At 38.3% G+C, this 16,278-nt stretch overlaps 1 protein-coding gene across 1 annotated transcript in view; it reads left to right on the plus strand.

Annotated features, from left to right (window-relative positions):
• The window catches only part of LOC121944494 (drebrin-like protein A), a 36,953-nt gene extending 23,326 nt beyond the window's left edge, over nucleotides 1-13,627 (plus strand). Inside the window, 13 exon segments of the mRNA XM_042488301.1 lie at nucleotides 6,113-6,256; nucleotides 6,563-6,640; nucleotides 6,807-6,958; nucleotides 7,127-7,181; nucleotides 8,969-9,043; nucleotides 9,236-9,341; nucleotides 9,569-9,724; nucleotides 9,727-10,107; nucleotides 11,099-11,512; nucleotides 11,670-11,768; nucleotides 11,884-12,017; nucleotides 13,279-13,330; nucleotides 13,447-13,627. Of these exon segments, the coding sequence (XP_042344235.1) occupies nucleotides 6,113-6,256; nucleotides 6,563-6,640; nucleotides 6,807-6,958; nucleotides 7,127-7,181; nucleotides 8,969-9,043; nucleotides 9,236-9,341; nucleotides 9,569-9,724; nucleotides 9,727-10,107; nucleotides 11,099-11,512; nucleotides 11,670-11,768; nucleotides 11,884-12,017; nucleotides 13,279-13,330; nucleotides 13,447-13,583 (1,983 nt within the window). The 3' untranslated portion in view covers nucleotides 13,584-13,627.
• The last annotated feature ends 2,651 nt before the right edge of the window (nucleotides 13,628-16,278 follow it).

Below are 16,278 nucleotides of genomic sequence, written 5' to 3' on the forward strand. Positions count from 1 at the left end.
TCCTGTCCTCAGTCCACTTCCTGTGTTTGGTTATGCCATTGGTCTGTCCGCCATGGGGTAGACAACTGAGTTTGGGCTTGGAAGCGCCATTGTTTGTTGCGCAACCTGAAGTCACGTCACAAACTCAAGTGCTGATAGAAGAGACAGAAAGTAGATGGAATAGGGATGGAGAACTTAAGTATGTTTCTATAATTTAGGTGTGTGGACAGTTTATGAGCAACTTTGACCATCACCATGATAGGTGCAACTTCTCCTCTCCATCTGTGCTCCTCAAACTGTGTTTAGCACTAGGAGACGTTCAACTGACCCCTAGGTTTACTGGTTTCCATATAAAGGCATCACCCAGTCAACTGCTGAAGCATCTGTGGAATGTTTGTTGTTTTTTGTCTCTTTTTTTTTCGAACAGTGAATGTCGAGTCTGGGATTTTGTGAGCCGTGGTCTGAAAGCGCTGAACCCTTCTGTGTGTGCTGTGTGTTTATGTTTGTATGTGTGTGTGTCTGTGTCTGTGAGAGAGAGCACCCTTTGGCCCATATACATATGCATCTGGGATTTCAAAATTGTAGAGAAATCATTACTTGGTTAATATGGCGTGGAGTGAGGAAAATTGTTCTCCTACCGAGAATCATGGGAGAATTGTGACCCCTAACCTTAGCAAACGCATACATATATACATTAATCAACGTATCCGCATACAACGGTTTGTATGATATCCTACAAAAATGCAAACACAACAGTTTGTATGACATCCTACGTATTAGCAGTACACGGATGACGTTATGTCTTTAACATGAAGTTACGTAATTAATGTAAAGTTGCAGAAGTTATATTTAGAAAAAAAACATGGTGAAGAAGTTCCCTTAAAATGATTCAAAGTTCAAAACAGCAATCTCCTGGAGAAATTCCTGTGTTTTGTGACCCATCCACCACCCCAACCTAATTTCTAACTGGACCGAGCTGCACCGCTTCCTTCTTTACTCCCATCAGAGCATTGATCATGTGATCACAGCCTTCCAATATATATAGGTTATACACAAATTACTGACTCATCATTATTTGAATTATGTATGAATTATGGTGCATTACTTTTTGTAGGAAAACGTGTCACATCAATGCAATCAAGTTTTAGTCTCACAAAACATGAAACTATTGATTTTAGATTAAGACCAAACGGCTGTTCTGACAAATGTTAGCTTAAACCATAAGAATTTGTAAAAGAGCATGAGTTGTTTTTTCCCTTTAAACAGCAGCGCAGACTTGGATTTATTAGTTAGAGCTGGCCAGACTAAAAGAGAACATGCTGTATCACCTTGCACATATGGATTGCATTGCAGACACTGTAGTAATGATAAGCAACTGTGCTTGCCTGTCTTCTATCCATTCTAACTTTGCCAGCAGACGTGATGTTTTTCACTCTCTGTTAAGGCCACATAAATTTTTCACTTTGTCTGGTCATCACGTACATTGTTCCTGAGCAAAAAGGATTTTGAAAGCTTGTTTATGTTATATGCTGGCAAGGAAAACTGTCAACATCATGGGAGGCTTGTAAAACAGCAAAGTCTGCGTCATACCTCAGTCTGGGAAATTATCTGGGCTTGGCGTGTAATAAATTCCTGAAAAATGATAAATCAAACAGGTTTGTTTAGTTTCTAATAGTTTTCACAAGGATTTCACAGCCATGCAAAAATTACAAGCACATGAGGTGACACTATATATATTAATATTTATACTAACTGATACCAGTGTTTGTATCTGTGGAGACATTAAAATATCTCGTGATTTAATAATACACCACCAAATTACCAACATATCCTCATACAACAGTTCATATGATATCTTACAAATTTGCATAGATAATGGTTTGTATGATATCTTAAAAATATGTATTTTTAATGGAGAGTTATGTTATTATCACTTGCCTTAGAAAGTGATGATACATAGGTTAGGTTTAGGAAAAGAAACATGGCGACAAAGTATCCTAAAATTAAAGTTCTCATGGTTTCACATGGTCCAGAATACTGGTTTTACTGGTGAAAAGTCCTGTGTTGTTTGCCTCCTTAATTTCAGTCTTTATAGTACTTCCTTCTTAAATTCCCATCAGTGCATTGGCAACTCAGTGTTGATTAATATTAATAGTTGATCATTGGATGATTTGATTACTGCTCATTTAGTATTCAAAGTCTGTCTTGCAAAACCAATGTTAATGCAAAATCAAAGTATCACTTATTGCATTCATGGGAAATCTGTAATCCAAAACAATATGTGACTGTTTTGACCATAGACTGTATATAGCGATCTTTATATACAGTCTGTGGTTTTGTCATAGTCTCAGGGGAACTAGAGCACCTGTTGTTTTAAAGGGAAAAGAAAATTAAATACAGGGCTTGTAGGATAGTTGCTGATAGTACCTTGGTCACCAAGACAAGGATGTGTTTTAGTGTCGTCTACTTCTAGAACAGAAAGTAAACACTCATCTAATTCCTACATGACCTTGTAGTGACCGGGTAACAAAACTCCTGAGATAACCCACATCCATAAACTGACTTTTGATAATAAGTTGGGGCTCAGTTAGCTTGTTTTCTAAGAATCTTGGCTTTCATTGCATTGGATTCAGTTATTTAGAATTCCCCTTGGCACTTTGTTAGTTTAGTTTAGTTTAGTTTAGTTAAGTTTAGTTTAGTTTAGTTTAGTTTAGTTTAGTTTAGTTTAGTTTAGTTTAGTTTATTTGTATTTGCGTCTTTCCTCCCCTCTTTACTTATTTTTTTCACTTGGTCTCAGTCTCTCTGGCTTGCTATGCTGCATGTCCCAGCTGGCAGTGAGGGGGTTTTGTTAAGGCGAGTCAGCAGCAGCGGCAGATTTGGGTACGTTACATACTGTACTCCAGTGTGGCGTGAAGTTATAAAAACTCAAATATGAATAGGGTGCAGATGTTTCTATTGTTCTATGTTTCCATGAAAATAATAGTAGAATAGAGTGAGTCAGAAGGGTGTGTGTGTGTGTGTGTGTGTGTGTGTGTGTGTGTGTGTGTGTGTGTGTGTGTGTGTGTCATCAGATGTTGATACTGTTAGTGATACACTTCAGGAGAAGGTAGATATGAGATTATCTGATATACAGTAGATATGAGAAAGTGTTGTAAAGCTGGAAATTAAGACACAGGAGAATCTTTTCTATCCTTAATTTTATCAAATGTGTACTTATATTAATCAAAAAAATATTATAAGCATAACCATATTTGGCGATCTGACAGCTGGGCACAAGGCCAAATGTCTTTTAAGGTTTAGCAAGGGATTTGGACTGCAGCAAAGAACAGTACGTCTTTTGTGAATAAGGAATAAAGCAACATGTTTGGGTTAAGGCACTAATCCCCGAAGCACTTTAGATCACTCATCTGTCATCTCACCCTGACACACTCTTTAGAATAAAGGATTTACTTTAATGTCAACCAACACAGCCCTTAATTGCTGCTTCTGACTTATTTTAACTGAGGAGCTCTCATTACAAAGTGGCGTAACTTCTGAGTAACATAATACATTAATAATGCAAGAAGAACCCTGTCTACTGCACTTGAATCAACTTACATTATTTCTGCATTACTAAAAAATAGAAGTTTCTAAAATAGTAATCAATTTAGCTATCAGTGTAACAAAATCTAAATTCAGAATTCTACATATATACAAATAATAACGTTTATTGTAAGTGACCCTTCAATCAACTGGGTCAGACTTCATCTGGGGACACTTGGGTACCCACATCCACCTACAGCCTTTCACAGACTGAACAACTCCTGAGCAGAAGAGAGACTGTATGAAGCAGTTCCAGAGCAGACAGTTTGTGCAGAGTTGAGCACAATTACTGTATATGGAGCCAGTAACTCTCAACCTGTCACATCATCTTCAGTTCATTTTCTTCCCAGAGAAGTTATATTCTTACACCCATAGCGAGTTTTCATTGCCAAGTTCATCAATCCCACAAATCCTAAAAAGACAGTTGGTTCGCAGGCAACAACCCACTCGGACGTCATACTGAGATTTTCCAAAGGAACTATCTAGGGTATGGATATGGATGAATATGACACATTTAGCTAATTAGAGCAGTTTACTATGAAAACAATACAGCAAACTTACAGTAATTAGAGTAAAATGCTCAACACTCGCTGAATGCCACTTTGGAATTCATTAAACTTCCAACAAAACATGTTATTGGGTTGAGACAGGGTGAAAATAGGAGGGAAAAGAACAATGAGGGGAAGGTGAGAGACTGAGAGGAGGGTTGGGTCTTTTTTAAAATCTTAAAACCTTGATTTACATATTAAAGGGACAGTTCACCCCAAAATCGCAAGTACGTGTTTATCCTTTGTCAAGTTGCCTGTTTTTTACCAATTACCAATTTGTGATGCTCAAAGCCAAACAAACAAACAAAAAAACAGTATGTATGTTTATGGGTTGTCTGTCGATCTGTACGTCCGTGATATCTCAAAGAAGCCCTTTAGGAATTCCTTCAAATTCGGCACAAACATCCACTTGGACTCAATGGTCAACTGATTAGATTTTGTTGGTAAAAGGTCACTCTGACATTTCATCTGTCTCCTTCTTATGAACACGATATCTCAAGAAGGCCCTATAGGAATTTCCTCAAATTTTGCCCAAACGTCCACTTGGACTTCGGTAGAATTTGGTGGTCAAAGGTCACTGTAACCTTATAAAACATATTTTTGGCCATAACTCAAGAATTCATACTTAAGTTATGACAAAATTTCACATAAATAGAAAAATAGAATGAAATGATAAAGTGATGGCATTTTATGCTATGTATAAGGTTAAAGGTCAACTTCACTGTGACTTCAAAGCATTATGCCCTACCAGGTTGAAGATGCATTTAACGCACATTTTTTTAGTTTTAGAACTTGTAGCTTCTCTCCAACAACATACACATTTTAAGTCCTGTCAGCTGTCGTTGCAACATTCGAGTCTGGACAGACATAGATATAATCTGTAACTGCAGTTTGACTGGTTTATGAAAGCATGCAACAGCAAGGCGCTAATTCCAGATGTAATCTCAAACACCTGTGAACTACCATGCTTGTACTATGAACACATTTATTTCCAGTATGGGTGATCCCATCGCTAACCCTGGCAGTTTTTGAACCTCCTGTACTTAATGACAGTACATGAGGACGCAGGGTTGGTGTCAGTAATAGCCAACATTTTCTGCCACTGAGAGCTTTTTGCTGCAGATTGTGTTTCTGTCTGTTTCCATGATTTTCCCAGCATCCCTGGCAGCAGTGAGGGCTGCTTGTCTGGTCTGTGTGTGTGCAGTTCGCAGTGACAGCTAGAGTGATATGGATTATACACTGCACTGACATGTATTATAGGGCACAGTGAATGCTCTGTTCAGTGTCAGTGTCAGCGTTGTCACTCAGATAAAGCTGTGGTTTCCTGTTGGAGGCTGACAGACCTGGCCTTCCATCAACAAGCCTGGACTTACATGGAAATTATTCTGAGGTCCTGGCCACATACAAATGCCTGTATACATGCATGAGTTCAGCTCATGTTTAACACCTATCCATCCAATAGAAATAGCAATAGTGGAACAGTATGTTTTGAGTCTGTGGTTGTTGAATATGATCCATCAATAGTCATTTTTTTCATATCTCTGAATCTCCTTTAAGCTTCACTTCCAGGTATTGAGCAACTCTTGCATGCCAAGGGAGGCTCTCTCTTTTCCTCCTTTTTTTACAAAAACACATGCTTTCACACCCTATTTTTCTCACTTTCCCTATCGCTCCCCCGATTTCTCATTTTTTCCCATCCCCCCTCTGCCATCTATAGCCATCCAAACCAATGCATTCCTGTCCTCACGCTGAAGCCAGGGAGTATTTTCATTCTCACAATCCTTAAAACTGAAGCAGTTGCACAACATTTTGGCTCCAAGTTTGCATAACTCCAAGTCAGTCCAAGAGAAAACCACTAGAGGGACTGTGTGTACTTGTGGATGGATTTCTAGCCTTTGTGTACAGTTGTGTGTGGTGCTACAATACTGTATGTAAGCGTGGATTAAATCCACATCTGTCTTACTCTACTTGCTCTTTTTCACTCCCTGCCCTATGTGTTTCAGGAAGCACACGTGTTCATTAGTGCAGAGAAAGTGGAGGATGTGACAGAGGAGAAGATAAAAGCAGAACTCAGCAAGGCCCAGGCCCAAGCTCCTGCACAGTGGGTGAGAAGGAGCTCCAGGTCTGCGGACAAGGAGGAATTAGTGGTGAGTGTCCTGCTACACCTCATGTGCCCATTAGATGGAGACAGAGACTTTCATAAAAACAGTGTGTAACATTTTTAGCCAGAAACTTGCTTCCTCTGTGACCTCAATGTTTTACTTTTACTTCTAGTTATTTAGTTCATGCTCATTAAAATAATGAATGAACAATGAATTTGAAATTGTAAAGTACAGGTACTGACAAATATGCAATATTATTCAGGGACATTAAAAATGCCTCTGTATGCTTAATTGGAAAGTTAAAAGATTTTTTTCGCTGCTGTGATCATCATTTCTTTGATGCTCTTTTAGGGTACAAACTACAGAAAAACGAATGCTGCAATGGAGATGAGACGAATAAACAGAGACTCCTTCTGGGCACGTGCAGAGGTATGCCAAATCATCCTTCTCTCAATTTGACCACATTTGAGTAGCTAAAATATAGTTCGGCCAGATGTTTACTGTCACTTACACTTCAAAAGCTATTTAAAAGAGCTGATTCTTTTATTTGAAAGTGAAATGAGATAATATATCTTCTCCCATTGTTTCCTGCAAGCGTGAAGAGGAAGAGAGGAAAGATGAGGAGAAGAGGCGAGCAGCAGAGGAGAGACGCCGGCTTGAGAGAGAAAGAGTTTTAAAGGAGCGGAAGGATGCAGAAGAGAGAGACAGAAAGATGAATGAGAAGCTGCAGATGATTGAGGAGCAGAGGTAGGAACAATGTCTGTTTCCCGTAAATAGTGCCCTCCAGTGGCTGTATTTTGAAAATGATTGGAGGAACAAAGTAGGTTAATGTACACTGTAAATACACTGTATTTTGAGAATGATTTTTGGATAGTGGTAATAAGTGTGTATTTTATTTGTTTTTCTGTCTCACAGAAGGAAACAGGCAGAGCAAGAGGAAGAGCTGCGTAGACAGGAAAAATTAAAATGGGTGAGTGACTAGATGTTTATATCTTGTTAGAAGTTCATAGTTTTTGCAGGTAAAATGATTTCCCTTTGGCAAGTGATCAAGTCATGTCTTCATGGACTTTGTCTCTTGGCAAAATGGACACCTGCTCTGCTGACTTCAGGCTTTGCAGTTTGAAGAGACTGACTTGAACTCATTGACCTTTGTGTAAGAACTGGATTGACCTTTTCGCTTTGTGAGGTTTGATTCTAAAACTATAATTGTTTCTGAATACATTATAACTGACCCCTTGATCCACATAAGAGCCATTGTTATCTGCCACATCCTCTGCTCATGTGCACAGACTGATTTATTTTGTGCTTCATGAACAAACAGCAGAGCGATTAAAAGATGGAGTGGATAAAAGTATCCACTGCTGTTCTGTGTGTAATAACATATTTAAAGAACTATGCAACAAGAACATCATAACTTAAACTTAACACCTTAAACCAAACAAATTAACCTGTCACTGAATCCTTGTCAGGCACTCTGAATGGTCAGGCACATATAAATAACCTCAGATAGCAAGACATGACAGATGTCTTGACAGTTTGACACAGAATTATTCAGTATGCTGAATGCACTCTTAGGTCGTGGCTTGCATGATCAAAGTGTGCAAAACTTAATATGATGTTTTTTTCAAATTTAAGATACACCAGATACACCAGACGTTGCTGTAAACAGGAGAAAGAAAAAAAAATCTCTGTTTTGGAGGCGGGTTGTACGTGTGACCATGATTTGGAATAGTATTGTTTCAAATGTTTGATGGATTCATCGAGATACATTTTGATTCTGAATATTTTTACTGTTTCATTACTCATTTTCTACAGTATTAATACTATCAATACTACTTTCTTGCTCTCTCCTCTCTCCAACACACACACAGCTACAGTGACCCTCATGGCACCACCTCCTCTCACTCACTCCCTATTCTCAATTTAATTTAATGTAATGGGGTTTATTCCCATGGGAAATATATGTCTGCTGAAGCAAATTTGATATAAAAGCAAAAAATGTGTGTACAAAAAGTAGGTTCTAATGGAACGAAGAAATGTTATGTTTTTGTATTTACTTGAACTTTATTGCATTTTGAATGTGTGACAACCTCAGAGGTTTTTGATCACTACCCCAAGGCAAATATTTTCAGAATTGTTTTAATAAGTTTTAATTATTGTTAATTAATGTTTACAACAATTATTCTGCTGTTGCTAGCTCTGCCAGTTTGTTATCATGTATAGCTTTTTTACATTTATATATGAATAAAAAAAATAATTGTATACCCTCAAGGTCAGTTTTCCCAATGGTATCAAAAATTGTATCTCACATCATTATTTTTTAAGGTAATGAAAAATTGTATTATTAGAAATTCCAGTATCATGAGGGGGCGTTCCTCAAAAAGGTTACAAAGATATCTGCCTTTACTTGAGAATGTCTCTGAACCTGGTTATAAGTGCAGACCGCTTTCAGTTCATTTATATTTGTCAGGGGTAAGTCTAAGGGTGATTATACTTGTGTGTATTTTGGGGTTTACAGATGTCAGAGCTAAATACTCACAAGGTGTTGCTTTATTTGCTATGTTCAGAGTGGGCACTGATCTTTGTATCATTAATTAGGGCTAAATGTCAAAACATACAAGTTTTTCAAGTCTCGAGTGTTGTGTCATCTACTTTTTTTCAAATAGTTCTATTTTAAATGAAGAGATTAAAAGTGTTATGTGTGTGTGTGTGTATGAATATGTAAATGAGATTGCTGCTGTGTTTCTGCACTGACAGGAGCAGCAACAGAGGGAGCATATGGAAGATATGAGAGCTCGTCTTAGAAGGAGTGAGTCAATAGAGAAAGCTGCAGTAAGTAAATTATTACCTCTACTATCATAAACGCATACAGCTAACATTGCTTGATACTGATTAGTTAGTTCCTTTGTCAAAGACCTGAATTGGTTTCTAGTTAGAATGTTAGATTTTTGTAAAACCTGCTTCAAAAACTCAATCGGCTAAAAGTTTGTTTAAACTTTGGACTGTATGTGATTTGACCTGTAGGAGGCAGCAGCGTTAGTGTCCCAGCGCTCCATGAACCCTCGGGAGTTCTTCAGGCAGCTGTCATCATCATCACAAAGTCCCACCAGCCCTGCATCCTCCCGCACTGGTATGGATGTGTGTGTGTGTGTGTGTGTGTGAGTGTGAGTTAGTGATAGATAGGTAGAGAGATAGGAGGGAGAGAGAGAGAGAGAGAGAGAGAGAGCTCAAAAAGAAAGTGATGCTGCCATGTGTACTGTGTGAAGGTCCAGATGAGCTTGGATATAGCCCTGGATTGCAGTGCAAGTAATTTTTGTTTATACAATGTAAACTACTCCCTGTTTCCTTCCTCTCAAGGCAAACCATTCAGAAGATACCAGCGCAGCCTGACAGACACAGCTTTTATCTTCTCTAAACCAGAAGGGAGCACGTCATCCTCCCCTTATAGTTCACCCTTGGTCTCCCCCTTCTCCCGCGGTCCTACCTCCCCCGTCTACCGTACCATGTCTCCCCCACCAGCCCCCATTCCCGCCCTGTCACCTCTCCACAAAGGCCCAGAGCCCCCATGTCACCGCCCACATCACCTCTTCGCCCTGCCCCTCCAATCTCAGCCCTGCCCAGCGTCCCACATACTAACAACCAAGTTCAGCCTATTGTTGAGCCAAAACCCCCTTCACCCACAGAACCCTCTGCACCTCCAGCCTCCCCTACTCTCTTGGCTTCCTTGTCCCCCAGTTTAGTGAAAAACAACCCTTCTCAGTCACATCCCGGAGCCCTGCCTACCTCGCCCCCAAACACCCCGATCGAGCCAGAGCGCTCAACTTTCTGCTTCGAGTCTGGTGAAGCTCCACAGGCTCCAACAGCTCCTCTTTCAGAGAGACCACAGCTAAACACAGGTACGACAGTACAGGATACATCGGGATCCAATTGTACAAAGTCATCTTCTAGTTTTTGGGGTTATCTGTAGAGAAGGTCGCAGAAACAACAGTGAATGGTGATGGTGCAGTGTGAGGAAGAGTATAATACTCTGTTTATTACTTTGCCAAAGACATTAATCGTCTGACATTAAGTAGTGGTTGTTAAACATTTTATTACAGGCTAAAGTAACTTAGATGCTTCTGCCAAAAACTACTCCACATGCTCCAAACTGTGTAAAGCAGGCCAGGGACTATGAATCAGTGGCCTGTTATACAGAAATGACAGAGCTCAGAATACTTTTACAGTCCAGTCACAATTAAATATTCCTAAAGTCCCCACATATACTTAAAGTCGTGCCAAGCTCAACTGTAATGTGCACCCAGAGAACCCGACTTTTGCATTCTCTATAGTGCAGATTTTCAGCATATATATACACAGGCTCCTTTAAAACATGTATTAAAATCACTGTTGTGTATGTGTGTGTTTTTTAAAGTATTTTATTGTTGTTTTTAAATTATTACAGATATTACATGTAAATAAAATAGTCTTTGCAGCAAATACGGTGCACCATAAAATGAAAAGACAAGCTAAAGACAAAACAAAAGAAAAAAAACAGAATGTTACATGTTAATTACAATTTCCATACATTTTGAAGATTACATGGGCTACAGAACTTTTTATTCTTATTTCCAGTTGCCCCATCCCCACTCCTGTCTTTGGCTTTATTCATCTTTATCAACAATTTGTTTCAAAAAGTACATGAAGCTCCCAGAGATATTTTCAAAAACTGCCAGCTTTCCCTTTGTAAGATATGATTTTTTTTTTTTGCATTGCAACACAATGTTGATCAATCCGTAATATATTGCTTTGTACTTGGTTTGTTCACATCTTTTAATCCTGTTGATATTGCTCAGTGCACGGTCACTCTTTACTGCTCTGTTTTTAACGATATAATTTTCCAATCAACAGACCTCAACACAGCCACTCATGTGCACACTGAGCTGGTCTCAGACACTGGCTACAAAGTGCAGGCTGTACTGGTGGAGGAGGACGAGGAAGAGGATGTGGAGGAGCATGAGGAAGATAAGGCTGAAACACAACCGCAGCCCTGTGCTGTTACCACAGAACCAGTCCAGACTGAGGCAGTGGAGCAGGAGGAAAAGGAGGATGAAATGAAGGAGGAGAAGGAAGTGGACAAGGAGCAAGAGGAGGAGGTATTAAATCAGGAAGCTGAGCCTGCATCCATGTTGGAGCCAGTTGAGGTGGTGCTGGAGGAAGAGGAGGTGAAGGTGGATCAAGAAAAGATTGACCAATCAGAAGACAGTCAGGACCTCCCTAAGCCTGCTGAGCTTCCAAAGAAAGAGGAAGAGTCAGCACTCACTGGTAACCCACTTGTTCTTGTATCCTGTTATTTGACTTGATTGACATTTCCATACTGTATTGTTACTCTGTCACACATCATTTATTTTTAAATCTTTATAAAAGTTGAAATGTCATTCGATAATATGTTGCACAGTGACAAAAGACTATCATTTATCAGATGCCGAACCACTTTGTCAAGTAATCAAACACGAGACTGTCGTCTTGACAACCAATGGGATTACCAACGGAGAGGACACACAGGAGCAGAATGGCATCGGTTTGGCAACAAATCCATTTAAACAATATTACACAATGCAGAATTATTCAGTGACAATACCTTACTACATTTATTCTCTGTGTTGATGAATGCGTTTCTCACTGGTCTTCCTCAGAGCGATCTTTGAGTCCATCTGATACAGAACTCAGCTCGCTGAAGCTGGCAGTGAACTATGATCTAAATGGCCAAGCACAGGAGGATCATGTCATTGAGGATAAGGAACAGGAGATCTCAGAAAATGGACAAGAGGTACCATATTTACAAACACAGATTGTTTTAGTACAGTGTGTTGCACAAAGCCTATCAGTCCAAAAATTGGAAATGTTCGAATTTAAGTCTGCTCTTAAAGGAGCTGTATACACCATTCAGAACATGTCAGTGATTCTGAGTCTTAGCCAGGATTGCTTGCTAGCCGCCAGGTTGGCAACCTGGCGGCTAGCAGCTAACAGTCTTAATAGCACGAACAGTGCTTACAACAGCAACAGTGCTGACAGCGCTAACAGTTTTAACCTGGGGGGACAGCGAGGGGTAGGCGTTATGCTTCCGCAACAATGGCATCCACGTAATAAGAAGTAACTACCACAGGAGCGCAGCGCAGACCAGCAGTGATTAGCGGCCGGACCCTCTACCACAACAAAGAACAGAGAAGCTCGGCTTACAACACACAGAGGTAGCATGACTTTCTCTGCTCAGGACACCATTACTCAATAATATCTTTACATAGCAAATAGTTGTTTGCTGCTACTGTATGTTAATGTTCTGAATGTTGAATAGTACACAGAACCTTTAACTAAAAACGTGTACATATTGTTAATATCAAAGTTTTCATTCCAAAGAGCATAAAGATAGTCTTTATATTTTCTTTGTAAAAAGTTAAAAAAAAAAAAAAATGCATATAACTAAAAATAACGGCTTACATAATGTTTTAATTTGTTCCAGAATTAGAGTATACTAATTGCTCAATTTTTTTTACAGAAATGTCAGATAGAATCTCGTAGTTTTAAGATGGTGGAATATGTTAAGGGTTTTTTTCAAGCTCAGTAACTTTCTAAATAAGATATGTGGCATAGTTTTCAGCAAACTTTACTCAGAAAGCAGTAATGCTTTTTCATACATATTTCGTTGGTGAGTATTTACAGCAGCAGGACAGTGTATGAAGGATTTAAACTCAACTACAAGGCAGCGTTAAGATTTTTCTCAGTGATGTGTTTACAACAACAAAAGGTTTTCTGCACAGAGGAATAAGATATAGCCCATCAGGTTTCAGCTACACAGGCAATACTTGTTAACAAGACCAATTCATTGATGGTTTTGTTTGTTTAATGGGCTTTCTTGAGAAAAAGAAGAAAAAAAGAAAAAAATCAGCCTTGTCTTTTAAAAGTCCATACGAAGAAAGTTTCCGTAAAAGTGTTTCCATTTTCCTTTAATGTGTCCTGTGAATTTGAGTTAAATAAGGTGTGTGCTTCATGATTACAGCCTTTATCTGTGTGCATTTTTCTCTCCACTTCAGGTTTTAGCCGAGCAGCTAATGTGTGTCCGAGCTCTTTATGACTACCAAGCAGGTAAGCTCCAATTTAGAGGATAATCGCCACGCATGTGCACACAAAGTGCTTCCACTTACAGTAATTACTCCGTGATTACTGGGTCCTCACCATGTTATCTTGGTGTGTTCCCACAGAGGACGAATCTGAGATCTCCTTTGAACCTGGTGACATCATCAAGGACGTGGAAACGGTGGACAAAGCCTGGTGGAGGGGATGGAGCAAAGATGGCCGTCAAGGCTTGTTCCCCGCCAATTATGTGGAGACCATATAGAGAGGCAGAGACACACACACACTCACACTCACAAACACATACACTCAGGGACGCCATCTCCCCTTCTGTTTGTGCATGTTTTTACCTTAATCCTCCCACTGAAACTTTGTAGTCTCTATTTTGTCGGAAGGATAAAGAAAGATGTGACTCCCTGTTTTGTATAAAGCATAGAGAAACACGTGGCTCTCTATTTTGATGTTTTTTTGCGCAAAACAAAATATTCTCACAAGTGTGAAGAAATTACCCAGCCTTATTTTCTTGGATGAAATAGCAGAGACCTTTTTCCTGGACCAAAATAACTTATTTCCTTTTGAGATACAGCAGCAATGTTGGTGGGAGGGATCAGATCACGGTGACAAAGGATCACAAACTTGCTTTTCTTGTGAGAAAACACAAACAGATTTTTATAGTGTATCGTCGCCTGTTTGATCTACACATATAACAAGCATTATGCTCACCGTTGGCTTTGTGTGTTACATTGCTAAAAAATCATTTTTACTGCTCTTGACTGGTATATATAATCAAGACACATGTATCCGACATCACCTTATAATCATCTTCCTGTATTTCCTGAGTTATTTTGCAGCACTGTTTTGTTACTTACAGTCTCACAGCACATTCTAATTACTCGAACAGCAGCAAAACAAAAAGACAAACAAGGAGAGGAAAAAGGCACTGTACTGACACCTGTGTTACTCACTAAGTCTTTAAGATTGACCATAGTAGTTCATATGGTGATGGCCTTCAACGCATTTTGTGATTGTCTTAATTCTTTCTAGATTTTAAGAAATTAAAGCATTCTGTAGACACACAGATGATATGAAAAAAAAACTTACTCTTTTAATCTTCTGTAATATCTTAATACTCTACACTGTATATAAGAATGTATAAAAAACATCAAAGATCTCTTTTTCTATGCTTATATGTTTGTATGCTGTATGCTTGTTTGATGGTATGTATGTTCTTTGTATTTACTCCAAAACTTACAAATATATAGCTTCTACAAACTGCTTTAAAATGTTTGTCTCCTGCTTTTATTTTTTAAATCTACATGTTCCAACAACCATAAAGAAGCTCTCATGGATATTATCATTATTGTCAGTTATTGTTTTTTTTTTGTTTTTTTTTGAGCGTCCATAACATTTTAAATTTATCGTGTCCGCTATATTTTGTTTTTTTAGGCATAGTCTTGCATATTTTAAATCTGCAGAGTATCCTTCTTATTATCTTTACATATTTACCTATATGTTTTTTTATTATTACATCAAAGTAATGTAACTCACTACAAATAATTATTTTTCAACAAATGTTTTAAACTGGGCAAATAAGTTGAAATATAAGCCAAAAGACCTAGCTGCACGGTGGAAAGACACAGTGCAACAGAATGAATGTTTAGTTCTGCATATATGTTTTTTCCTGAAAAGAATATATTAGGATGCAGCCGTTTGTAATCACCAACATTTTAATTTGTAAGTGTAATTTAACTTCATATTTTTTCTCAGCAACTGTATCTGATTAAAAGAACATTTATTTTGTAGTTTAATTACATCTAGCTAGTTGTTTCCATACACTGATTAAGCAGCACAAGGTTTTTCAGCAACAATGCATGTCTTTTCAGGCATTTTGCAGGACTTCTAAAATTTTCATATGTTGTGAAAAAATTTGCCATGTACATAAGATATTCAGTACTTTTAGATAAAGCAACTGAAAATGATTAATTTGATTTTCATGGCACGCTAAAGTACTCATGAACATAACTATAACAATGATCACAAACAGGTGGTCTCTTCAAAAGCACAGCACATGTTTAATTCTATCTCATAAAAGAAAACAGATTGGATAATTTATTTATTCCCTGGAGAGCACATTTTAAGCAAGCGTTTAAAAATTTATTGATGTATTTTGCATTATTTGTACATTTTTATAAGCTTTTCGTGAAAAAAACTTGGTTTTAACTAGATATCTCTCATATTGTGCTAATTTATGCATTGATTCTTTTATTCATTGGGCTGAAGAGAAAAAAAGTTGTTAACTGTGGTGCTGTATTTACACCTATAGGTGGAGACATTGCCTTTTCCAACATGTCAGTGACAACATTATTGAGAGAGCTGACTGAAATGAACAGATTCCTCAGGACAAAAGGCAAAATATTTTGACAGGCAGAAAGGAGGCTCATTGTTACACACATTTTAGAAATGGGATATCCAGACATTTCCAAAGCTAAAAATTGCTAATGCTGCTACACCTCAAACAGGATTTTCCCCCTAGGGTAATAATGATTGATTGAATATGACATTAATATTTCTTAACCATACACCTTTAATATTTATGTGAGGGCTAGGTTACGCTCTTGTAGTGCCAGTTCAATAACAGCGTTTGGCAGATGTGCCTCTGTTCGGAAATAGAGAGGTAATGTTTGACATGGGTCTCATCCTGCCTGAACTGATGCCTGTTGACAGACTGACTAAATCTATCCAGGAGACTATTCTGTTGAGGTTATCCCAGAAGGCTAATCACCAGTGATATGTGTGAAAAGGTGATGAGCCTGTTATGAAATACTAATTGGGTTGCAAGGAGAGGACCATGAAAAGCTCAAATGAGCAAGATTGAGAGATAGAAAAAATATATAATTTAAGTTTTAAAAAGGAAAACTTAACATTCATTATATATAATTTTACATTGGTGTGCATGAGAG

Source organism: Plectropomus leopardus, chromosome 6 (assembly GCF_008729295.1).
Source record: "Plectropomus leopardus isolate mb chromosome 6, YSFRI_Pleo_2.0, whole genome shotgun sequence".
In the NCBI taxonomy this organism is placed as follows: Eukaryota; Metazoa; Chordata; class Actinopteri; order Perciformes; family Serranidae; genus Plectropomus; species Plectropomus leopardus.